The 25,700-nt window shown below is 34.4% G+C and overlaps 2 protein-coding genes across 4 annotated transcripts; one reads left to right on the plus strand and one right to left on the minus strand.

Annotated features, from left to right (window-relative positions):
• Positions 1-12,874: 12,874 nt before the first annotated feature.
• On the minus strand, positions 12,875-19,411 carry LOC142549904 (uncharacterized). 2 transcript variants are annotated; one of them, XM_075659128.1, is made up of 8 exons: positions 19,054-19,411; positions 17,727-17,885; positions 17,041-17,288; positions 16,071-16,190; positions 15,821-15,977; positions 14,656-14,795; positions 14,508-14,543; positions 12,875-13,911 (listed from the first exon to the last, which is right to left on the minus strand). In XM_075659128.1, exons 2-8 carry the CDS (start codon positions 17,800-17,802, stop codon positions 13,123-13,125), a joined length of 1,566 nt encoding a protein of 521 aa, XP_075515243.1. In that variant the 5' UTR covers positions 17,803-17,885; positions 19,054-19,411; the 3' UTR covers positions 12,875-13,122. The 2 variants fall into 2 exon arrangements, with proteins under 2 accessions (XP_075515243.1, XP_075515244.1); XM_075659129.1 differs by having other exon boundaries at positions 14,656-14,792; positions 19,054-19,409.
• Positions 19,412-20,197: 786 nt separating this feature from the next.
• LOC142549906 (glycerophosphodiester phosphodiesterase GDPD1, chloroplastic-like) lies at positions 20,198-25,121 on the plus strand. Of its 2 annotated transcripts, XM_075659130.1 has the most exons (6): positions 23,059-23,310; positions 23,398-23,582; positions 23,871-23,930; positions 24,024-24,401; positions 24,481-24,677; positions 24,746-25,121. In XM_075659130.1, exons 1-6 carry the CDS (start codon positions 23,214-23,216, stop codon positions 24,942-24,944), a joined length of 1,116 nt encoding a protein of 371 aa, XP_075515245.1. In that variant the 5' UTR covers positions 23,059-23,213; the 3' UTR covers positions 24,945-25,121. The 2 variants fall into 2 exon arrangements, 1 of the variants encoding a protein (XP_075515245.1); XR_012821274.1 differs by lacking the exons at positions 23,871-23,930; positions 24,024-24,401; positions 24,481-24,677; positions 24,746-25,121 and having other exon boundaries at positions 20,198-23,310; positions 23,398-23,585.
• Positions 25,122-25,700: the final 579 nt, after the last annotated feature.

The raw sequence follows: 25,700 nt of genomic DNA on the forward strand, positions 1-25,700 counted from the left end.
ATGGAGATGTTTGACTACCTTGATTTAGTCCGGGTTAGGTAGTTGCTTGCTTCGAGGTCGGACCATATCGCAGGCACGGTTCGCTAAGTTGTAGACCAGCTCGATCTGATTATGTATGATTGTTGACATCGATTATTTGACTCCTTATATCTTGCACTTATTCATGCATTGCATTCTTACATGACATCATTGCATTTTTATGTCATATATCGTGGTTTATTGATGTCTCATACTGGGGTTTCTGACTCTCGGGACGGGGCTGTCGCATCTTTTGTGTGTGGACGTGACATGTGGTACAAGAGGTTCGATCTCAGGTGCTCGAGAGGAAGCATCAAGAAGTACCAAAACTCTTTGAGAGTTGGCTCAGTTGTATTTAGGTACTGCATAGTGTTGTCGTCTCTCAGATATTATATGCATATGTTTGAAGGATTGTATTATATTATTATCAAGCCATAGATCTATGATATTTTTTGTTTGTATATGTCATGATTGTATCTGACCGAAACTTTTTTATATTGTTGTGTTTATTGAGGGTATATGTTGTTTATTTTGAATATTTGATTTTCTAGTCTGTCATATTTATTGGAAGGTCATGTCGGAATTTTATAAGGTCAAAATCAAAATTTCAACTCACTTTTTTCGTTGTTTACTGATTAATCATGATTTCATGTTAATAAATCATGATTATGATAACGGCCCTCACAGTAGTTTTCCATGTCACTCTGTTCAACATGAAAGATCATTAATTGAATTCTGGTAGAATTTGATGGAAACTTGACTTTGTCCGATTTTATGAGACAGACCCATAATCTACATGCTCTCATGGTGGATACATCATCTTCACTGAGTGTCAACAAGGTGCACTTTATCTACTAGATGATATTTGAAGAAAAAAAAGATTGAGCATGGGTGTCCAGCCTTCTAAGCCTGATAAAATAGAAATTCGTGTGTGAGTCTTTTCGACTGGTTCCGATGTTGCACTGAAGAAGTATAGCTCCATAATGTTTAATCTGCACAAATAATCTTTATTTTACCATGTTTCATGTACAACTCTCTAGATCCATTTTGGTAATAGATATATCTTCGAAAAATTTAATGATACAATATATACTTAGGCAAGAGCCCCAAAATCATACCAAATATTAAGATCCTTAGGATAGGACTTAAGTTTCATCTAGATTCTAGGGTATTTTCCTACTATATCAACCCGACCAGTAGCCGAATTAATTCATGTCCTCGTTTTTAATTTCTCTCGATTATGCTAATATATCTGAAATGGAGAATAGATTCGTTGGCATCAATCTTAGATTTACTGTTGTCAATTTGAGGTTTAAGATCGATATCTCCCTATTCAATCCTCGAAGTAATGTGTTGCCTTGATAACTCGGGATAAGAATCCAGAGCCTCAACTTTTGCTTGAGCCGACTCATCCGAAAATTACCTCGCTTAGCAATTGTGCTAGGGGTACATGAATCTTCTGCTCCAGCTATAGATTTATGTACTCGAAAACTCTTCTTTTGAGAATCCAATGGTTTATGGATAGTCCAAATGATAAAATTTTGCAATAAAAGCTATAACTGAGTGTAAGCACGTAAACATCTTGTTATTCTATCAGAGATTGTGCTTTTATCAACTTGTTGTAGCATACCCGCAAATTTTGTATTTATGACCAGCTTGTTAAACTCGTTTTGAAGCATTTCAAGGTATTCTTTCAGATGCTTCTGCATTTTCATGATGATATCAACGTCAGCGTTGTCCATATCTAGTTAGAAAATTTGAAAAAATATTCTCACGAGATCTAATAATAACAATATAAAAAATATAATTTTTATATAAAGCTTGTCATCTCAATAATCTAGCCTCATATGGTTTACAAACAATTTTTTTTTTAAAAAAAATTTAACATGTGTAATATCAAATTCCAAAGTAGATTTCTTAGTAAGTAATAACAATGACCATTTTTTAAAAGTCCTTTTTACCTCATCTAATTCTTTTTCATTGATATGACATCATATTACTTCTTCATCTGAGTATAATAAACTGCACTATCTGCAAGGTAATTATTATTCTGGTGTGAACTTTCTGTAATCGCTGCCCAACAATGGAAATCTGTATCTGTGTATAATATCATATCATCTTCATCTTGGGAAACAATTATCTTTGGAATTTTCTTGCAAATTTCGTTTAGTTGGATAAGTCCTCTGATGTGTTCTTCTGTCCATAAGAATCTTGCATCCTTTTTTGATGATTGTTTGAAAATTTTTATATGTTTTGCTAAATTTTTAATGAACATTTCACTAAAATTAATAACTCCTGATAAACTTTGAAGTTGTTTTTTGTCTCCATGTTTATCCAAAGAATTCTGCACTTTTTTCGCAATGCATTATTGTAGAATTGCACTGACTCGTTGATTTAGACTCCAAGGAATTCAATCTTCCTTGTAGCTCTGACTGCATTCTTGACTAGTTTTTCTTGTTTACAAACTTTAGAAAATATATCTAAATGTTAACATGTTCATCTATATTTTTATATGCAATCAAAATATCAGCAATATAGACAAACATAAAATCAAGACAATCTTTAAATAAATTCTCCAATTTTATTTAAAATATTTGGGGTGCATTAGCCAATATCATTGATAATGTAAGGTCTAAAAATACGATAACGTAATCCAACTGCATGCAAATCTAGGGAAAATATAAAATGACTAATTAAATGATTTTAAGGACATAAATTAAATATGGTGGGCATGTTTGTATGTTTAAAATGTACATTTCTACATGAATGCATAAAACTGTGTTTTTAAAGGGTATTCGAGACGCGATCGATACGAATACCGGGGACCATTGAAGAGAAAATATTTTATTAAATAATTATTTTTAATTGTTTAATGTGTGGTGTATTTAAAATGAAATTTTCGAAAATAAGATGTTTTTCTACGCCGAGTCATATTTTTAAACGATATTCGATTTTTCAACGGAAATATAAGCTTTTCGATAACTCGGCTAATATTTTCACGAACTTCCTTAAACAAAACATTTTAAATATTCAATAATGAGCTTAATGAGCCCATTATACCATGTTAATGGGCCTCAGCTTGCATACATGATTTAATTAACAAATAAAAGCCCTAAACCCTACCCCAAAACCCTAAAACTCACGCACACCACACATAACACACACAAGAATTATCCTAGTAACAATCAAGCGCACACACACACACGTATTGTCAAATGGGAGGTCACATTTTGAAGGGAAAAATTCAGAAAGGTCCTCTGTTCGTCGACGTTTTTCGCATCTCAACTTGTTTTTTGTTCGTAAAATACTTAAAGCCACGTCTTAATCTCTTTTTTCTCATCTATCACATCATATTATATGTTTGAAGCATGTTTACATGAAAAATATGTTTACCTTGTATTTATTTTCGTTTTTATGCCATGACATGTCAATAACTCAAGTTTTTGTGGTCCAAAACCTATGATATTATTGCACAAAGGGGCTGCCATGGTAGGGTAACTTGGAAGGACAATTTTCCAGCGTGTTAGGGGTCACATGCGTCACGGCTAAGGGCTGGACAAGGGCTAGGGAAGGGTTAAACGAAAATTGCATGTTTTGTGCACTAGGATTTTGGCTAGGAGGAAGCAAGGCATGCGGCTCGACCAGGGCTCGGTTTGGACGTGGTTAGGAGTGAGGAAGAGTCCTAGCATGGCTAGGACTCATGTGAAGCGGCTAGGGAAGAGTCCATGCGAGATAGGACTCTTCCCATGCAACCCGAGGGCAGCTGTTGTGCGGAGGAAGTCACGGCTTGGCAAGGGTGCTCTAGGCTAGGGCGAAGGGTGGTCCAGTAAGGGTGGTCAGGATGGATTGGGCTCGGTGGGGACCCGAGTAGAAAAGTCCTAGTCGAGTAGGAGTCCTAGGCGCTTAAGGTGGCAACCACAGCTCATGTGCAGGGGGCTGTGGCATGGGCTAGGGGCTGGTTAAATGGGTCATGGCTGGTCAATAGGGTCCCTAGGTGGTCTGGTCAGGGGATGGTTTGAGGTGGCTCGGGTGTGGTTCGAAAATGGCTTGGTAGAACAAGTTAGGGTTCGAAAAAATGAACTAAATGGAAAAGAGTTCGAACCATGGTCCACGGGGGTCAATTCATGGTTCACCAGGGTTTTTTAGGTATAAAAAGTCTATGTTTAAAGTTTGGGAATAAAATATTTAATTTTGAGTTAATTTAGGATTAAAACGCTTCATGAATTAGTAATTAAGATTTAAGTCGAAATCCTTGAGATTACGTTAAATAAAAATATTAGAAGTCAAAAATTAATCTTAAATAATTATTTTAAATAGTCTCGAATTAATAAAATTGAGGAAAAAGTCAAAATCGAGAAATTCTAATTCCAAGGGTAAAACGGTCATTTTACACCTGAAAAATGTTAGACGTCCTGGCATTGCCCTGAATTCTGTAATATATGTTAAAACGTTCATTTCAAATGTTTACGGAATTTTTTGATAAAACGATAATGCTAAAAGATATGTTGAATGCTTTGTTTTAAAAAATAATAATTTATATGTACATTAATTTTTTTAAGTGATGAAAATATGAAAAGTTGAAGGAGGTGAATTGATTGTGACTAATACGATTATAAGATGATATGCAAGGCCAAGGCTCGATTGGACGGGTGAGAGTGTCGCTGATGTCCCTGTCGCACAGTACTGTGGTAAGACGTAGATGGATCTATCGACCTTCAGCTAATACGAAAGTCACAATTGAGGATCTTAGTTTAATAAAATGAAAACGTATACGTATATGATGAAAGGAATTATGATATGGTATGATATGTTGAAAAGGAAAATGTTTATGTTTATGTTCATGAAAACTTATTTTAAGCAAAAGTATTTTTCACTGTTACGTGTGAATGTATATGCATTACTTGTTATCATGATTAACGTTTGCTGAGTCAATAAACTCACTAGGTGTGATCGATGCAGATGAGCATGAGATTGATGTTAATGGAGGTCTTGATGGTTGATTTTATTGGACTGAAGGTGCACACAACCCGAAGACCATCGCTAGTTTTCCGCAAATAAAAAATAAGTTTATAATTTATGATTACTTAAAGATTTTTATGACTTATGATGCTTTTGAGAGGATGTTAGAGTTACGTTTTTTTTTTTTGAGAAAATATGTTAGTTTAGGTTTGGTTGACGTTTATGATTTTATGATTTGAATGTTTTCCTTTGGATTTTCAAATAACTAGTTGATTGGTTTATTTTAAATGGGATCAAAAATATTTATATATACTTAGGTAGATTTCGGCCGAATTCTTAGTGGAAAAAAATTGTACTTTTTAAGAAAAATGAGTAGTGGACGTTTTAGATAATAATTCCAAAATATAATGACTTTGTGGTGTTGAGAAAGTTGTAATTTTTCACTTCCCAAATATAATGACTTTATGGTATAGAGAAAGCTGTAAATTTGATAATCTGGGCTTGCAATAAAACTTAGATAATATTATACTGTTGCGTATACAACTGATTAAATGATATATACAGCTGATTAAATGATCTCTACTAGGTATAAAATATCCATTAAATTCCAAGGTTTTATTAATTTCTTAGTAATTAATTACCAACTCGAGTTTGTTTATTTTGATCTCACTATGATTTCTTACCAGGAAACTTGAGCTGATGTATGGTGATATTCTTGTTTCGATTAAACCAAGATCCTAGTGCTTCTTGATAATAACTTGCATGTCCTCATCAATGATTTTCATCGAGATATGCTTGCATCTAACGAACTCATAGCTCTTTGCACTCCTTTACTTCAAAATTGACTTTGAGCAGGCTTTTTTCCCACCATTTAAGGGGTTCTCATTTAGTTATATTAAAACCTTTTCTTGACATCTTCTATAGATAGATACATTGGATTCAATCTCTACAGCTCTTTTTTAAAGCTATATTTAGAAATTTCATCTCTTACGGTTGGAGGTTTTGCTATGTTCTTAAGCATTGTTTCCCCAAATCTTTTGGAATCCTTCATTTTTTAGTGTATTAAGTTTTCTTTTATCACCACGCTTGCTGCGAAATTGGATCAAAATTTTCTGTAAAGTGCACTCTTAGTCATTGGACCATGATTTTTTTATTACATGGTGTTGTAAACATAATCTCCTAGTATCATTTTCTTGTATATAGCTCATATAACATCCCGACTGAAATGTATATTGAGAATTGTCTTATGGTCATTGTATACTCCACACCATGTCTTCCACCATGAATCTCATTCCTTCTCAAGTCCTTTCAAGGTTTATGTTTTTCGAGAAATCTAATCCAAGAGCCATTTGGTCATGTTATTTTCCTGGAATTCCTTTAATATGAACATCCAAGTCACCGATGTCTATTATCCCTTGGTAAGTTCCTTTTATAAATTCTTACAAATAGTATGTGATATTGAAAGAGAATTTATTCCTTTGACTTGCAATATCAAATACTATTTCAACATTCTGTGCATCTAAGTTTTCTTATCGTTGAAAAGCTTTTTGGTACTGGTTGGGTTTTATGGAAATTTGTTTTTACCTACATGTGACTTGTGATTCTATCGTCTTGGAGAGATAGTTTTTTAATTTCACTCTAAAGCTTTGATTTTTTTGTAGAATTGGCTTGTTTTGGATCTGGATATTTGTTTCATGTATTGAAGAAAACTCGATTATTTTTGGATAAATTGTGTGATCAACTTTTCCAAATTTTGTTGATATTTCAATAAACTCATTTCAAATAAAAAATTTGAATGAAGTATATTATATAAAGCATATGAAACCCGATAGTTAACAAAACATGATATATCGCCTTCTTTCATCAATCTTTTTTTCTTGATGTTTTGATGTAACATCAAGGCTTGAAATCTCAGTCTCTAGGTTATAGGTGATTCTTGGATAAACTGCTCTTAAAATTTTTCCAACACAAAGATTTCCTGATATATTTTTCAGTATTGAATCTTGAAAATTAATCATTCGTTTATAAGATATTGCAATATCTATGAGTGAATATATTCCTCCGAAAATAGCTTTTATCATGATCTGTAATGCTCTAATATGAATCGGTGACATAGTTCGTGCTACTTCTGACTTGAGCTTTTGTAATTCATCTTACTTCTTCAAATGAATTATCTACATCTCCATTCGTTTTTTTTGTAAGTTTCATTGGCATTGTCATTTCTTTTCTAGAAACCTTATAGATTAAGTTATGCTTTCTTTTCTTATGCCACGATTACCTAATCAATTTTCTATTTTTCATGAGTATAATTCTTGATATCTCTTTAGGATAGGATTTTCTCTCATGATCGGTTGTACTATATTGTGAGATATAGTTTTATGGTTGAAGAAACCATACAAATATTCATGTGTTTCATATCAAAACACTTTTTGATTCCTTCTTGTCTGAGTTTCTGCTTGGTGTGTTTCTCCACCAACCTGAAAATCTATTTGAGGTCCTTCCATATTTATATCATAGGATCCCACAATTTTTTTGGTGGTTCTTGAGAAGCTATTCTATTAAATTGTTATTAGTCACTCCAATTGTGTTTATTTTCAGATATGCGACCTTAAGGTCTGTAAAAGACTCTGCAAGATCTTGAAGATCATTGAGATCAATTATGTCTATGGTTTTCATCATATTGTTTTATTTTGTAAGAAAATCTTGATAAGATTGATAATTTTCTTGTCGTCGGTTAAAGTTGTTTGCACTACCTTTGTCTTCCTTCTCTTGATGTAATAAATGTTCGGTACCAAATAAAAGTGATAACTTCCTCCCACGATCCTATTGCTAGAAATGGATTGGTGTTCTAGGCTTTGCATCCTTGTTTGAATTCCTTCAATGTTTTAAAATTTTCTTGTTGTTTTTGAAGATATATTCAATTTGTTGTGGTGCATAATATAGCTGATTATCATAATTTTGTATCATATTTTTTTTATTTTCCTAAGATCTCCCATATGTTTAGATGAATCTAAAAAAAATTTAAGAATCTGTTAATTTGAATCATTTTTTATCTTAGTAATAATTTGTGTTCATAGTAGCTTTGTCATCTAATCTATATTAGATCTTCTTGTTCAAAATATTTCATAGTATTGATATAACTTGAAATAAATAAATCTCAAACAAATATTCAGATTCATATTTGAGAAAATATTTCATCCTCAACAAGATAAGTTATTCAACGGTAATAATTTTATATGTTTGAAATAAAAAAAAAAACATAGTCTCTAATACCATTTTCATGGCTTTTCTAAGGATTTTTTTTAATAATAATCAAACCAGAGTTATTTAGGATATTTTTTAGAAATATTTATGTTTGAAAGACCAAATTGGACAAATTTTTTTAAAGACGGAGAACTAATTTGATAACCTAAAAAAGATCGAATTAAATGTTCAGTTTTGTTTTCTTCAATACATGAAACAAATACCCAGAGTTCCATTCCGCCATTCCCATGTAAAGTTTCTTGAGGTGAAGTAGGAAATTTTTTTGTTTTAACATGGAATTGAATTCACATCTTCCTTTTGTTGGAGATATTTATGTCCAACTCACCTACAAGTTTGTGGATTTTGCAAACATGTCATGGGGGTTACTTTCCTTTTCCCCCCACTGTTACTTAATAATTGATAGATTTTTTTATTTAATTGACATACATTTTTTCAAATAAAAAATTCTAATACTATCAATATTTTTTGCATATTTTTTTTACTATGCATTATTTCACGTAAAAAAGTGCATTACTATTAATATTTTTTGAACTTAGAATATCTTTTCTACGTTTTATAACAAAAAATGATTCGTACTTAATGTTTTAGACTTCAAGTTAAATGAACATATAAATTTGTAGTTAGCAGTTCAAATTTAATTTTTTAACTTTCAAGTTAAATAAACATATACGTTTTATAAAATAGTTCAAACTTTATTTTTTAAAATTCAATTTAAATGAACATATAAATTTATAGTTAGTGGTTTGAACTTAATTTTTAAAGTTCGAGTTAAACGAACATATAAATTTGTGGATAATATTTTTAAACCTACAATATATTTTCTATTTTTATAAGTAAAAATAGTTCGTACTTAATATTTTGAACTTAAAGTTAAATGAATATATAAAAATGTTGATATCTCATTTATATTTACCTATAATATTCATCTATACATTTTTTATGATCTAATATTTGATTTGCATATGGTTTCAATCTATAAATTTAGCTTAAATAAATATTTGTGAATGTTGGTGTTTTACTGTATTTGAAAAAATCGTAAGATCATGACGATGTGAATAACTTTAGGCCTTTATTTTTTGTAGTAATAATAATAATGTATTGTGATTTCATCGACTTATAAGATGAACATAATCATATAATGTTGCTCTAAGTTTTGCTAATTTGATCGATTTATATATGATTTATATATGTTCAATAAAAAGTCAAATACTATTAATATTTTTTACATATTTTTTTCTCATGCATTCTTTCACATGAAAAGTGGACTAACAAAAAATGGTTCGAACTTACTTTTTCAAACTTCAAATTAAACAAACATATACGCTTTATAACCAAAAATTGGTCGAACTTTATTTTTTAAACTTCAAATTAAATAACATATAAATATGTAGTTAATGGTTCAAACTTTGCACTTATAGAAAAATTAAGAAAGTCAGAGAATAAACTATAAATCAAAATACGAGAAGAGTTTTGTTTTCTGCTATATATATATTTTTATTTAGTAACGAACCTTTTAGGCAAATACACCAACGAAAAGAACCAAAAAAATATCAACAATATTTGTCCACTAAAACCATTAAATAACAAATATGCAAAGATTATTGTTTCCTATAATAATTTGTTACTAACAAACCATTATTAACATATTTCATTTAACAAGACAGACAATTTCGACAATTTCTCCCTTAAAGCGATAAGGTCAACATCGATTTAATAAGAGCACACTCCCTCAAACTTGTTATGTTGTGTACTAATACCAAATAGCTTGCTTAGTTTTTGAAATGCAGACAATTCGAGGGCTTGGTTTTCACTTGTTCAACAGATGAGATCAATTGTTTCATTCTTTATGAGGTCTTTAAAAAAAATGATATTTCACATCAATGTGTTTGTTCTTTTATGTAGGACCGGATTATTTGATAGTTTAATGACTGGACTATTATCACAATACATTGCAATAGGATCATGATTCTTGAATTTAAGGTCTTCGAGAATTTTTTCAACCAAATAGCTTGACATGCACATGAAGTTGCTGCAACAAATTCAGTTCCGGTGGTAGATAAATTAACAATTGATTGCTTCTTTGAAGTCCATGGAACAACTGTTGAATCTAAGAGAAAAGCATATCCTGAAGTTCTGTTTCAATAATCTCAATCTTTTGCACAACCACTATAAAAAAAACCCATCAAATCTTGTTGTTCTCCTTTCTTATAGTAGAGACCAAATTTTAGTATTTGTTGCAAGTAATGTAAATCCTCTTGGCTGCTAAAAGATACATTTATGTAGGATTTACCATGTATCTGCTCATTAAACTAAAAGAATACATAATATCTTGCATTGTTGCTATTAAATATGTTAAGCTTCCAACAATTTGCTAGTAAAGTTTGATGTCAATCTTCTTTCTTTCACAATATTTGGTTAATTTCAAACCACACTCTATTGGAGTACTTGCAGAATTGCATTTCTCCATCTTAAACAAGCACAAAACTTTTTGAACATATTTATTTTGGAAAATAAAAATCTCATAAGTAGATTGAACTATTTAATACCAAGAAAATAATGCATCTTAGCAAGATCCGACGTATCGAACTCAACCATCATGGACTTTTTAAAATTTTCAAACGTGATACTATCATTACCCATGAATATAAAATCATCAACATATAAGCAATAATGAACATTTTTCCTCCATCTTCAAATTTTGTACGAAGTGTATACACATATGGACATTTTTGAAAACCCACCTTAAAAAAATAAGCATCAATCGATTATACCATGTTTATGGGACTTGCTTTAGCCCACACAAAGCTTTCTTCAATTTATATAATTATTCTCATTTCCAAGCTTAATAAACCAAGAGGTTGATCCATATGTGTGTGTATGCGTGTGTGTTCTTCCAAGTCTCCATGTAAGAACGCCGATTTAACATTCAAGTAGAAAATAGATCATGATTATTGCGCTGCTAAGGTAATTACCAATCTGATCGTATCATGCCTTGCAACTGGAGCAAACATTTCTTTATAGTCGATTCCAAAACTCTTGTTTGTAACGTTTTGCTACCAAATGTACCTTGAATTTGTTGTTTTTTCCATTTTCTTTTCTTTTACTCTTGTAAATCCACCTCACACCTATTGTTTTTTGATCTTTTGGAAGCTCGATCAGTTCTCAAGTTTTATTTTTCTAGATCGCATCCATTGCATTTCGCTATTTTGATTCTTTGATGCCATCTTCGAAAGCTACTGGGTCATAATATGAAAATAGAGCAAAATAAACAAACTCACCTTCAATTTGGTTAATATAAGTTATCTAATAATCTGTCATCCATGTCGGTCTTCTTCTAACTCGTTGAAATCTTTGTTCATTTTTTGTTTCGTTGACTGAAATGTGTTGATTGTTGCTCGTTCTCTGCAGATGACGCATTCTCCAAAGCATGTTACATGTATTCTCCATTTCTCCATCAAAATCAACTTGAATTTGTTGTCTAATAGTTCATCGTAGAAAAGTTACTGAATATCGTGAATATATTTTGTATTGGGATAGCTCATGTTAGTATCTATTTGGTTCCACTTTGAACACGAGTCTTTTTCCGCGCATATATTTTACTTTGCTATGTATCTCAACCAAATTGAGATGAAGTGATTGTGTTTTGCCGAAAATTTTACTAGTTGTTTATTCACCACCTCTAAACACCTAGTCAATCCTAACAACATATGAGATTGAATATATATTGATAGTCATAGACTAAAAAAAAAAAGCTAGAGAATTCCACCGTTTGTTGTTGCGATTACAATCACTAAATAACAAAAAGACACTTGGTTATTGCATGTTGCTGAATTAGTTCAATATAACCCAACATAGGATATTGATAATATAATGAATTCCTTCAAAAACATTACTTAAGAATTGAAATTCAATCATTATAGAAGATTAAATGATATGTACATTAATTGTGATTCTAACTGTTTATTTATTATTTTAATTAAATTATTTATATTGTCTTTGTTTCATCCTTTTATTTTAATTTCAATTAGGTTTATTAATTTATTCAATTTTTTTTAAAGTTAACTATAGAATTGTTCTTGAAGTAGATTTGTAATATATCTACTTTCGTCGGACGATATCCGCATTAGTTATTAAAATTTGACATGTACGCTTCCAATAATATTTTGTTTAAAGATATTCAGTTGTTATAAATTAAAGTGTTGAAAAAACCCGATCAATTAGATTAGACAGAAAATCGTTATTTTTATATATAATGTATTAAAAATTCAAGAGATGCATAAAATATATCATCATTTCATTTACGACAAAGAAAATACACCATTGATATTAAATATAGTGAGAAAATATTTGTATTCACCAAGAACTTAGAAGAAGAAGACAAATAACAACAAAATAATATAACGAATAATAAATTATTTAAAATAAACACGTGAGAACATACAATCTTCACATACGTGATTAAAATGAATTTAAAAAAAATAAATTTTTTTCATTTATTATATTAACTAATTTACTTAAAAAAATCACTTTTACTTGCAACGTCCGTTCGTGTGTGTATATATATATATCCAATTTGATTTTCCTTCCCTTTCCTTGTACTTTTTCCCATATTTTAAGAAGGAATGAAACTGACGAAGACAAAGGTAAGGATTCATTTAATAGCATTGCTTGCGACTGAGAAAGCAGCAACACAAACTATTCATTGAATTAAGTAAACATAACTTAACTACACTATGCAAAACGAAATCTTCATCTACAACTAGCAAAACGAAATCTTCATCTACATCATCCAACATTGGAAAAAAACCACCTTCAGATTATGCTGCAAGAACGTATCACTTGGTTTGGAAAACCCTACTCCTCCCACAGACACCAAAGATCCTACTGGCGACTCATGGGGGCCATTGGCAATGATGATGCCTGATTGCAAAAACTACCTTCCGCTGTTTGGAAGTTCTGATAAGAATCAGTTGGTGTAGTAAAAGTAGAAACCCCATCGATAGGAGTGTCAACAGGAGCATAACCAGGCAGGGGTGCCGGCAGTTGGCTCATGTTATAGCCATATGGCCCATTCATCATGGGCATGGCAGCAGGCATATACTGGGGCAATGGATAAAGCTGTATAGGTGGTGGTAGTGGCGGCAGTGGAGGAGGGGATGATGGTGGAGGAGGAGCAGCTTCATTGGAATTCAACTCCTGTGAGGTGACTGAAAAATTGTGTTGTAGTTGTTCGGGATGTGAATAGGGTAGAACTGCTGCCTGCGGATACTGAGGAACATAAGAAGGGTGATCATTCTCGATCTTTGCTCTCTTTTCAGAAGGATATTCGCTGGGCAAGTCTTTAGGTGTATTGCTGATAGCACCTGGTTCGAGAGAAGCGATGGCGTAACTCAGTACTTGAGCTGAGGATGTTAATGCAGTGAGTTGTGCCGCGACCGCAGCTGCTGCAGATTTAGGATCTTCTACGTAGCCAGATTTGTCAGCCAAAGATGCCTGACGAGCATGGATTGTTGAAATTGACTGCTCTCGGGCTCTAGGTATAAGATTATGTGGCACCTGAGAGGCGGAACTTTTGATTCCACTTTGTTCGGGTAAAACTTGACCATTACAACTGCTACCAAGCAACTGCCTGCAAATACTACCTGCCTGTTCTGAGCACGTCTGTGCTGCCTGGGAATTATATTTTGGAAATTCTTTTGTTTAGATGAGATGCTGAATTATACTCAATACCGCAATTGATCTTCAATCTAGCTATATAAATCAGGATTCTGAAGGGATTTTCGTTTGAAAATTCTGGAATCTTCATGTCTAGACACTCTCATACATAAATCATACATTACAGGTAACTGGACAACTCACAGATATTACCATGGTTGACATACAACAATGTTCTTTAAAAAAAAACTCGATAAAATATGTTACTTAAAACTGCATAATGGCCTGTAAACCATATATATACAGGTCGTATAAAATTATCGAGGTCATATCACTAACTTGTCGATCAAACACGATACAACCAAAAAAAAACTCAACTCAAGTTTACCCACAAGGCCATATTAATACTAATCCAGAGGGGGTACAGAGAAATTTCCTTCATTTATTTTATTTTCTCTTTCTTGCCTCAGTCGACGAAATATTCCTTCCGAGAAAATTAATTGAATGGTTTGAAAATGCAATTATAAACTAACAAGCTAAACCAGCATGGTGTAACATCCAATTGCCAAATAGGCCATCGGAGAAAATTCATGAGGACCAAAATGAGTTACCTGAAGTTGATCATGGACTTGGTCCAGCTTATATTCCTAAAAGCAATACAAGAAGCTCTTGGTTAGAAAAAAGGGTATAAGGTGATCAAAATCAAATTTAGGATATAAATTCCAAAACTACTGTGCACGTACACTCCAAAAAATATACCTGCTCCTGTAGAGCCTCCCGCAAAAAAGCTACAAGGTTGGATCTTGACGCTTCAAAAACTTGTAGCTGCTCAATGCAGTCCATTAATGTTGCATTCTGCCCCTTCAACTCGTCGGTTATGCTACCACTGACATTGCCTACTCGATAATTCCAAAAGAAAAAGGGATCCAACAAAGGCAGAAAGGTTAAAAATTAAAAAGAGGTGAATCTGTTTCCAACTTAAAAAACAAAAGGAAACATTAAAGAAAAACTGCACACAGATGAATTTAGGCCGACATATTACATGAATATTGTAGTTTTTTTTTTGCTTGATTACTATAGGCCCAAACACTATCAGGAAATCATATAGCTCAATTTTAATCTAAAAACCTACCAGGATTTAAAAAATTATCACATTTACCATGAACACCACAATTTCACTGTCATTACCCACTTAGGTAGAGCTAGTTTTTTTTATCTTATTGGAGATTAAAATAAATTTTGCAAAGATTATCTCACGGAGACATTTTTCTCTCCTTTCTATCTATCAATTAGCTCTATCAAATCCAGCAAGAATGTTCAGGACTAGCTTTCTCGAACTCAAGTAAATAAGCATTTTCACAGAATTTAGGGTTGGCTCATCCACTCATACATGCAATGCACATAGGTAAATGGGAAATAGGTAACTGGATGCCCTTCGCATTTGCGACAGTCATGGGAGGGAAAAGCACATAGAACACGATCGCTTAATCAGAGTAATTTCCCACCTATAAATGTGGATAAACATGGAGCTCTCCACATTTATCGCAAAAGTTACTCCTTTCCATAGCATTAGGAAGCTAATGCCTAAATACCGCTGGTAATTAATCTTAATTACATTCTTCCAATGATCTCATATTCAATTCCTAAAATAGACCATGTATCACTATCTGCAGCTTCATATTCCAGATTTAACATTGACAGTGCAAAAACTAGCTGTTCTGGTACGAGTATATAAAAATTTCAGTAGTCTGAGAACTCAGATTGCAACGCAGCTTAAAGTATGCCACCAACAGCATATGGATAGTTTCATCACAAAGCAATGCAAGATTTTAAAAGAATCCACAATTATTGTCATGAGCTACAAACTCGACACCGAGGACAGACTGAACAAGTGTAATTAACATGCATAATATAAAATAAGTACCTAATCTGTAATTCCCTTCAATATCTTTATCCACTTTCTCCACAAAGGCGATGGCATTTCTGCACTTGAATAAAATGGCATCTTCATCCTGTTGACTGTTGTTAACAGCTTGATAACCTGAAACTAACTTATCCAGAGTATTGGCACCAGCAGGCTTCTGCTTGTAAGTGAAGGATAGAATGAACAAACAAAGATTACATTAAAATTGGTGCAACAAAAAGACCAATCAAATCAAATGAAATAGAGATACCAGTTTATATCCTGCAGGCTTCCAATTCATGCTGTCATATTCTGATTGCCTTTTCACAAACTCTTCCTTGAGACTATGGCCCCTCGACCCAAATACTTTTCGCTCCTCCCAGATATTTATCTGTTAGTTAATCAAATCCAATTATTTACAATATCAACCACATCACATCAGCTGTTCAAATAATAACAATATTGGGACAGAAATGCAAGATAACACAATCCACGACATGCTATTATTCTTAATCTTATCATAATCCTGAGAAGCATTTAGAAGGTAGGTACCAAGAAGTAAAATATGTTCCCACAAGAGAAACATGTTTGTACCAACATTTCCAGGTGTATGGTTAAAAACCACCTTAAGATGCCCAAATAACTATCACCACACATAATAGTAAAAACAAAACCCTGATACAACAATCAATAAGAGCAAAGGGTAAAGCCATCCCAAGAGATGGCAGCCACATAGCGATGTTCGTGTATGTTCTGGGTAATACAGGGTCAAACCTCAAAGGCATCGTGACGACAAGGCTTTTAGGAAATGGAGATTAAATTAAAAAAAGTGATTATAGGTAATGTTGTGAAGACCTTGGCAAGCCTAATATAAAAAGAGTGAAACCAAAAGGGTGACGGAAAAATCACATAAATATTTAAATAATTTGATATGCACCCAAAAAAATAAGATTTTCCTTTCATGTGATCACTGTAACTACGCACAGATTATCTGAATAAAATGTTCATCTGAATAACTGAGCAGGTGGACCTTTTAAGAAAGGACCTTTGAAAATAAAAATTGAACGAAACTGATGGAACAAACAAAACCTAAACCTGGAATCAATCTTCATACATTTTGTTTGGGCATTTTTCTTCTATAACGAACTTACCTTGTTGATGCAATTGAAAATCCTTTCTATTATGGAAAGGGTAAGCTACAATTCTACATGTAAAATAATAATAGAAAAGGGAAAATATACCAAGCGAAAAGAAGCATTCCTGCCAAACTCATCCCCATTTTCAATTACATCACGGAGAGAACCTGGAAGAACCTTCCAAAACTCCACAACAAACTCTACACCTTTTCGTCTGCTGTTTTGGAGAATGTCATTTGCAAGATACAGGAAAGCCAATCGCTGCTCGCGAGGTGCGCAATAAAACTGTCTATCCCATGTTTCAACAACTTGTTTGGCTTTGTTCATATGAAAAATGCACCAATGTGATAGAGCTTAATCATGTATGTAAAGGAAATGTAACAGAAAGCTAGAAGATGATGTTCATCTGGAGGGTAAATAACTTAACGCCACAGAATAGACACTTGGTATGTTTACAGTTTACGAGAAGTAAAATGGTGCATTTAGTCACCTTTACATTCGAATACAACTATACAACATAACGTAGAAGAAACTCTTCAGCCTGAAATGATCTTAATGGATATTTGTCTTGGACAGTGAACTCCAAAGTCACAAAAAAATAGATGCTAGCAATACCAATTACCAAACAACAAAGAGAAAGTGCTGTCGAGTTTCCACAAGTATAATCTTTTCAACAAGGAAAACCCAATTGTGGGATCAGGCGAAACATGCATAACATATTAAGCTGTCATAAATGCAAATAAAAGGCTAACAGGTATAAATATGTCAGAAAGCAATAATTAGCAGGATACTCTCAATGCTCTGCTGTGAGCTGTTGAGCTTCGCCAGCTTCTCAACAAGAATAAGTGGATTAAAATTGCTTCCCATTGTTTCTCAAACAAAGCCAAACTGGTCACTGGGTCCTAAGACAGGCCCAACGAACCAAAAATAAAAGGAGAGAGAAGGGAATCCTGCAGAATAAATATAAATGAAAATAGAATAAGCATGCTTAGAATTAACATTGAAAATAACCAACCACCAGCCAACAAACTAGCACAAGTGCTGCTCTCCAAGATAACTGCAGTATGTATCAACCAGACACACTAAACTATGCTCTGTGCAAAACAAGTCTACGTATAAAAAAAGCACGATGTTAATAACAGACATGAGACCGAGGAGAATGTTTGCAGCGGAATATATGAAGCATTATTTTGGGTATATTAGCAGGTAGCAGAAGCTCCAAAAACCCACAACACATGGGCATTCCAGATGAGTCCCAAACGAGATACTGCAACCTCAATTTTCACAACTAAAAGCACATATGGTTTCTGAAATTCAGGACACTTAACAAACTTATGACATAAATGCTGGTTAACTTTGGGTGTTTCATCTTTACGACAGCTGATAATTGATTGGGATTTATGATTCCTAACAAACGTATGTAACTGCATAATTCATGAAACATAAACTACTAATCAAATCCAAAAGAGAGAACATAATCAGTCATAATTAATTCAACTAATGGTTATTAATTTAACACACAACAAATAGTTATTGATTTGACGCATAGCCCAAGAATTTTATTGCACCTTCTCCATCAACCCTATGGGTACACGTGTCTCTACAGACAAACCAAATAAAGAAAACGAATGAATGCAAAATGAAAACCTTCCATCTCTGTCACTCAGCAGTTTCCATATATGAGCTCTCCTCTTCTTCCACAGCAGCCAAAAAAGGAAGAAATAAACAAAGTCCTCGGACTGGAATTTCTCAAGCAAAGTGATGTACGAAAAATACATGTCAAGACAAATGATTGAGAATTTAGGAAAATCTACCCACAGTTTTTTTGATTGATAGCGAAGAGAAACAATTTATTGGAAAAGACAAATTTTTTCCAAAAGAAACTCACAAGAAGTGTCTATTAATCGTTAGTGAGATCAATTAATTGCAAAAAAAAAAAAAAGTAAGATAACTTAATTGCTCTCTTTCAACCAACACACAAGTTCATGTTACATAAAATAACAATTACACCGGAAACATAAGTTATACACAGAAAAACAAAGCAGGTAAAGAGAAACGAAAGAAAATAAGCCCACATTTGAAGAGAAACAAAATATAACGCGATAGCTTGAAACCAACCTTTTCAGGAAGAAACCGAGGGGCGTCAGGCAATAAAAAGTCGGAGTTTTACATAAGCGACAGCATTGAATATCAGCTGCTGGAAAGATTAGGGGTTTCTCCTGGAACCTAAAACTTTTCACGGACGCCAACCGAAAAATTTGATATTTTTTATTCTTTGAGACCTCTGAGTTGTTTATATCTAGCTTGCAGCAGCAGCAGCAGTGAGAATTGGAGCAAAGAACGGCCGAATTTAGGGTTGGGTTGGGTCCCTGCTGGCGAAATGGAAAGGTACCGAGACTGGAATGACAAGGGTGAGAAGATTTGAGGGCGGGTGCCGAAATGCGTGGATGTACGATAAATTCCCGAAACTGCCCTTGGTATTTTTAAGATATCTTTCCTCTCTTATCAAGCCAAAAATATTGCAGACATGATGGTTATATATAATAATCCTTGTTTACTTTTTAAACATAACTTTTTTAACCATCTGAAGTGTATTTAACGGATTTTTCATTCATGAGAAAAATATTAATTTTTTTTATGACTCGATAGAAATTCTCTTACTTTATATAATCCATCAAGTAACCTTATTTGCTTTAATTAATTATTTTTTCCAAATCAAGTTTTTTTTTTTTTTACACATTTAGTGTATTTAAAAGTTTTAAATTTAATTGATTGTTTAAACAAACTAATAAATCTATAAAAAATAAACTTGGACTGTACACACACAATACTAGTAGCACATAAATTTATAATTTAGTTTCATGAGCAAAATAATGTATGGGCATTATGACACAACATGGAAGAATTGATAGTGTGATTACAATGAATTTTATTTTTATTTTTTTTAAAATAAAAATAAAAATGCAGGATTGTGATTACAAAACTGAAAAACGAAATAAGGACTGAAATGAAACTAAGACTAGTTGGAATTTGAGAGCCATTTTTAAACTAAGCTGTTACTCTTCTTGCCTTCCAAAGTAAAAATAACGCAGTTTCCATTCTCCGGCTGCTTACCATTGGCCGAATTTCCAACTTATTTAATAATAATAATAATAATAATAATAATTTCATAAAAGTACGTATATACTGTGTAAGAGAAGTTATTTTTCGTCTCTTGTAAATAATAATAATTAATTAATAATAAATTAAATATTTGGATCGTTGATGGAGAGCAAGTCATTATTCTGCCAACCCCTCGTTTTCCACAGTGTCCGCTCAACCCCCCCTTGTAACCCATACATATATAATAATTCCCCATCACTTTCGGGTCTTCCTCTTCTTTCTGCAACCCTCCTCTGTCCCGTATTCTGTCATGGATTTACAGAAAGAATCACCCATCACAGACAAGGAAACCAATTATGAAAGCCAAAATCCTGACCCCGATCAAGATTCCTCGCCCGAAACACTCCCGGACCCTCTACTCCACTCTGACATTGGAGAGGGAGAAGAAAATCCTGCTGAAATCGAGCTCCAAGAATCGTCCCCCTTGCCTCCCGATCTCAACAAAATTTCTGAAGAAATTGATCAATACATTTCCCATTTGTCTGCATCCGACGGAGATGAATCGGCTCCCCTTGATGTGCCCATTTTTGTCGAGCAATTCGCCGTTCTTCTCCAAGCCAAGATCGAAGACTACGACTCCGGCGATTTCCCCGTCAAATGGAGTCAACTGACTGAAGAAGATTCGACTTCATTTCTCAAACTTGTTCATCGGGTTTGTTCCCTGCTCCACGCCATTTCACAATTCTCCTCAGAATACAAGTACGCTCATTCAATCAACCTCATTGGCCGGGTTCTTCAGCATGCAATGTCTTACCTGGAGGAAGAATTCAAATCACTTCTCCAAGATTACAAGATCCCTGATTCAGATCCGTATGACAAAAAGCCCAAACAATCATCAACACCATCAAGTTCTAATCAAGAAGCGGATCAAAATCAGCCCACAGAACCGGAGGAAAACCATTTTCCAGGATACTCGGATGACATTATTTCAAACCTGATGAGACTGGCAAAGGCGATGATTGACGGAGGCTATGAAAAGGAGTGTTGCGAGATCTATTTTGTGGCCAGAAGAAATGCATTGGAAGAGACCTTACGCAAACTTGGATTTGAGAAATACAGCATCGATGATGTTCAAAAAATGAACTGGGAATCACTGGAGAGAGAGATTGTTGCCTGGATCAGAACAATCAACCAATTCGCAACCGTGCATTTTCCCAGGGAGTGCAAGCTCGCAGGCTCGGTGCTCTCAGATCATCCTTCAATATTTGAAGGCCTATTTGGCAGCCTGGCGAATTTTGTGATGATGCAGCTCCTCAATTTTGCCGAGGCTGTCGCTCTGACGAAACGAGCAGCTGAAAAGTTGTTCAAGTTTCTTGATTTATATGAGGCTTTGAGAGATATCCCCCCGACAGCTGACAGTTTCTTCCCGCAAGAGCTGGCACGTGAGCTTAAAACAGAGGCCTCGATGATAAGAAGTCATCTCGGCGAAGCAATGGTTCTGATTTTCATGGAGCTTGAGAACTCAATCAATACCGATTCAGGGAAAACTCCGGTTCCAGGTGGTGCAGTTCATCCGTTGACTCGGTACATCATGAATTATCTGAAATACGCTATCGAGTACAAAGAAACATTAGAGCAAGTTTTCAAGGAGCATCAGAAAATTGAAAGAGCTGATTCCGCCACCGGATCAGATTACGATTACAATTCGCAAGCCGGCCAGAATGAAAATAGAATAAAGGAATCACCCTTCCAGTCTCAGATGATAAAGGCCATGGATTTACTGGATTCAAATCTAGAGGGCAAATCGAAGCTTTACAGGGACCCTTCATTGAGCATGATTTTCATGATGAACAACGGTAGGTACATTATGCAGAAGATAAAAGGGTCAAATGAAATCAACAGCCTGATGGGTAACACGTGGTGCAGAAAAAGATCCTCGGATCTGAGGCAATATCACAGGGGATATCAGCGTGAAACGTGGGGAAAATTGCTGGGTTGTTTGCATCCTGAGGGTTTGACGGTGAATGGTAAAGTGGCGAAGCCGGTTCTGAAGGAGAGATTCAAGAGTTTCAACTCAATGTTCGATGAAATACACAAGACACAGAGCAGTTGGGTGGTTAGCGATGAGCAGCTTCAATCAGAGCTAAGGGTTTCAATATCGAACATGGTGATTCCTGCTTACAGGTCATTTTTAGGAAGGTTCAGTCAAGTGTTCACACCAGGAAGACAAACAGAGAAGTATGTTAAGTATCAGGCTGAAGATATCGAAACATACATTGACGAGTTGTTCGACGGGAACGCATCCCCAATGGGAAAGAGAGTATAATTGTCAGCATAGGATGTAATGTAGTGTACAGAGTAAAATACCTGAGGGGACATTACTGCTGCTGCTTCTTTTTCCCATCTTTGTTTAGTTTATAGTTTCAGTTTTCCTTGTCACATAGTCTGTAGCTGATCTTGCAAGTAGAATCAAGAATGCAATATGTCTTGTATTTATTAAATACACCAAAAAGAATGAATAAATCCATTACATTTGTGTTGTGTCTACAATAAATACAGATGAATCCGTTTGGTCTAAATTTAGCCAGAGATACAAAGAAGAATTAAACACTAGTAATCTGTACATATTTCCACTGGGTTAAAAAGCTACACTCCGATGAACTTATTTTTCAGGAAAGAAGCTCGCTCGGCCTTGTGGTTTGGGATGATTCAGCGTATTAAAATAAAAATGGTGGGACGAGGAATTTCAACATGGAAATTGTCGGGGGAAAAAAAAATCCATCCCGCCGGGGTTGAATGGCTGGACCAGCCATCTTCACAAAAATTACGTGTGAATATTAATTAGTATGCTTAAAAACTGAGGGAGTACAATAATGTATTGGTCAAGGACACATCAATCACCCGTGGCAACCAACTCTCTTCTTTTTCTTATCCATGGGAAAAATTAAACATATCATGGGAAAAAATTAAACAAATTGGAGTCCTTTGATAATAATAATAATAATATGTTTCGGGAAAAAGAATATCCAAAAACCAAATGGAATAATACTCGTGAATATTCTACCGGCCGAGATCCCCGTTCGCTGTCCCAATCAATCACCCACTCCTTAAAATCATCGCATCTCTACAACACCATAACAAAATTGAATAACAAGTACTTTCCCGGTCCTCTCGCCATGGCCCTCAAAGCCGTTCACGTTTCCGATGTCCCCAATCTTGATCAACTCCAACAGAGTGCGTCCGTCTCTCTTTGTTCCACCCGTTTCTCCACCGGTATTAATATGATTGGTTTCTTGGTTTGTTTCTTCTTTGTTTATCTCTTCTTGGTTGTGAGTTTTGATCAGTTTCTCGGTTCCGCAGGTGTGGAATTTGGAAGAGCGTCTTCTTTCAAGGCACCCAAGTTTTTAGTCATTGGTCATAGGGGATATGGGATGAATATGTTGCAGTCCACGGATTTGAGGTTCAGCGCAGTCAAGGAGAATACGATTCTTTCCTTTAATACAGCTGCGAATTTCCCAATTGATTTCATCGAATTCGATGTCCAGGTATGTATGTACAAATAATTTTTTGTTTTCTGGTTGGTGTCAGCGACGATTGATCGCCGCGTCCGTCGAGATAGAATAAAATTAATTACATATTATTGTTTTTGTCCTCATGCGCCTAATTTAGTAAATTCACTTTCTTTTTCGATCGTCTTGTCAATTGGTAATTAAGGATCTATTTATCAGTCCCCCTTTTCCTTCACCGTTGTTTCTCCGGAGTAGTCTTGTATGTCTGTCTCTGCTTTTGATTCTTAACATCCTTTAATTAACCATGCACTGTGATTTTTATAGGTAACAAAAGATGGCTGCCCCATCATTTTTCACGATAACTCCCTTCTCTCGGAAGATAATGTGAGTTCTTGCATATTCGGTTAATTCATTATTGTCAGTTACCGTGTTACCTTTTTGATGATGAGGGTTTTGGAAATGGGTATGTTTTTTTAGGGAACGATATTTGAACACAGGGTCACAGAGTTGTCCCTGAGTGAGTTTCTAAGCTATGGTCCCCAAAAAGAACCTGGTGTGATGGGGAAGACTCTGCTGAGGAAAATGAAAGATGGAAAGGTGATCGATTGGAACGTCGAATCCGATGATCATCTTTGCACTTTACAAGAAGCCTTTGAGAAAGTGAATCCCGCGCTGGGGTTCAACATTGAATTAAAGTTTGACGACAGTATAGTTTATGAGCCAGAATATCTCATTCATGTACTGCAAGCCATATTGCGAGTTATCTGGGACCATGCCAAAGAAAGGCCCGTTTTGTTTTCGTCTTTTCAACCAGATGCTGCTCTGCTTGTCAGGAAACTTCAGTCCACCTACCCTGTAAGTCTGCATATATAAACCACTGAGGATATATCCTGTCTATCATGGTATGTTACAATTGTTAATTGTGTATGACCAGGTGTTTTTCTTGACTAATGGCGGAAACGAGATTTACTCTGATGTGAGAAGGAATTCTCTGGAGGAAGCCATGAATCTATGCTTGGAGGGTGGGCTGCAGGGGATCGTTTCGGAAGTGAGAGGTGTATTTAGAAATCCAGGAGCAGTAAACAAGATAAAAGAATCAAAGCTTTCTCTGCTGACATATGGGAAGTTGAAGTAAGTGCATCGATACTCTCCTTTAGCATGGCAAGAAAGAAAGAAATTAATGTGTCTATTTTTTACAGTAACGTGGCTGAAGCAGTGTGTATGCAACATTTGATGGGTGTTGATGGGGTGATAGTTGATCTGGTTAAAGAAATTACAGAATCGGTCTCGAATATGATGGCGCCATCCGAGGAGATGGAAGGAAAGGCCAATCCCCAATTCTCAAAGAGGGAGCTGGCATTCTTGCTGAAGCTCATTCCCGAATTGATACAGCAATAACATCTCTGCACATATTATACGTACTCTTGTGTCACTGGAGTTAGGATTATACTTAGTGTGCAGTAACGGTTCCCTTATTCATGCTTTTGCCTTTCGGTTGTCATGTATTTGACACAGATTCATATGCATGGTTTCCCAAATTCCTTGGAATCAAAACAATTTTTCTCCTTCGTTCCACTTTTCATTTTTCAAGGCACATCCATCGGTTATTTTCTACGTTGTTAACTTGACTATTATTTGGCAGAATAAACCAGAAATATATATTTTTTTAAAATGGAAGAAAATTATAAACGATAGAAGTGACCAAAAGCAGCATCAGCCAAAAGAATTCATAATCAGCTAGTTTTACAAGCAATTATATGTATAATATTCAAGAGCAAGGATAGTGATGCTAACATGCAAATGAGTTGAGAGTGATCATCAAAAAATCAAAAGAGAGGGGTAAAAAGAGATAGAGATAGAGATAGAGATAGAGATAGAGATAGACGAAGCGGCAAAATCAAAACCACTTCATTTCCTAATTAACCAAGATTTCAAAATCTGAAAAATGAACAAGAGTGATGTTTCAGATTATAAATTTTAAACAATATGATATGAAAAGTTAAATAGTTAGCTAATGTTCTAAAATTATTTATTTCTTAATTGAATTGTATAGGCTGTTTGGTGTTTTGGGAAGGTGTAGGGATGAATTTAATTATATCTTCAGAAATTTTGAAATTAACCTGAATTTTGTTCATCCAAACAACTATGAAATTT

The sequence above is a fragment of the Primulina tabacum genome, chromosome 6 (assembly GCF_025594145.1).
Source record: "Primulina tabacum isolate GXHZ01 chromosome 6, ASM2559414v2, whole genome shotgun sequence".
Lineage (NCBI taxonomy): Eukaryota > Viridiplantae > Streptophyta > Magnoliopsida > Lamiales > Gesneriaceae > Primulina > Primulina tabacum.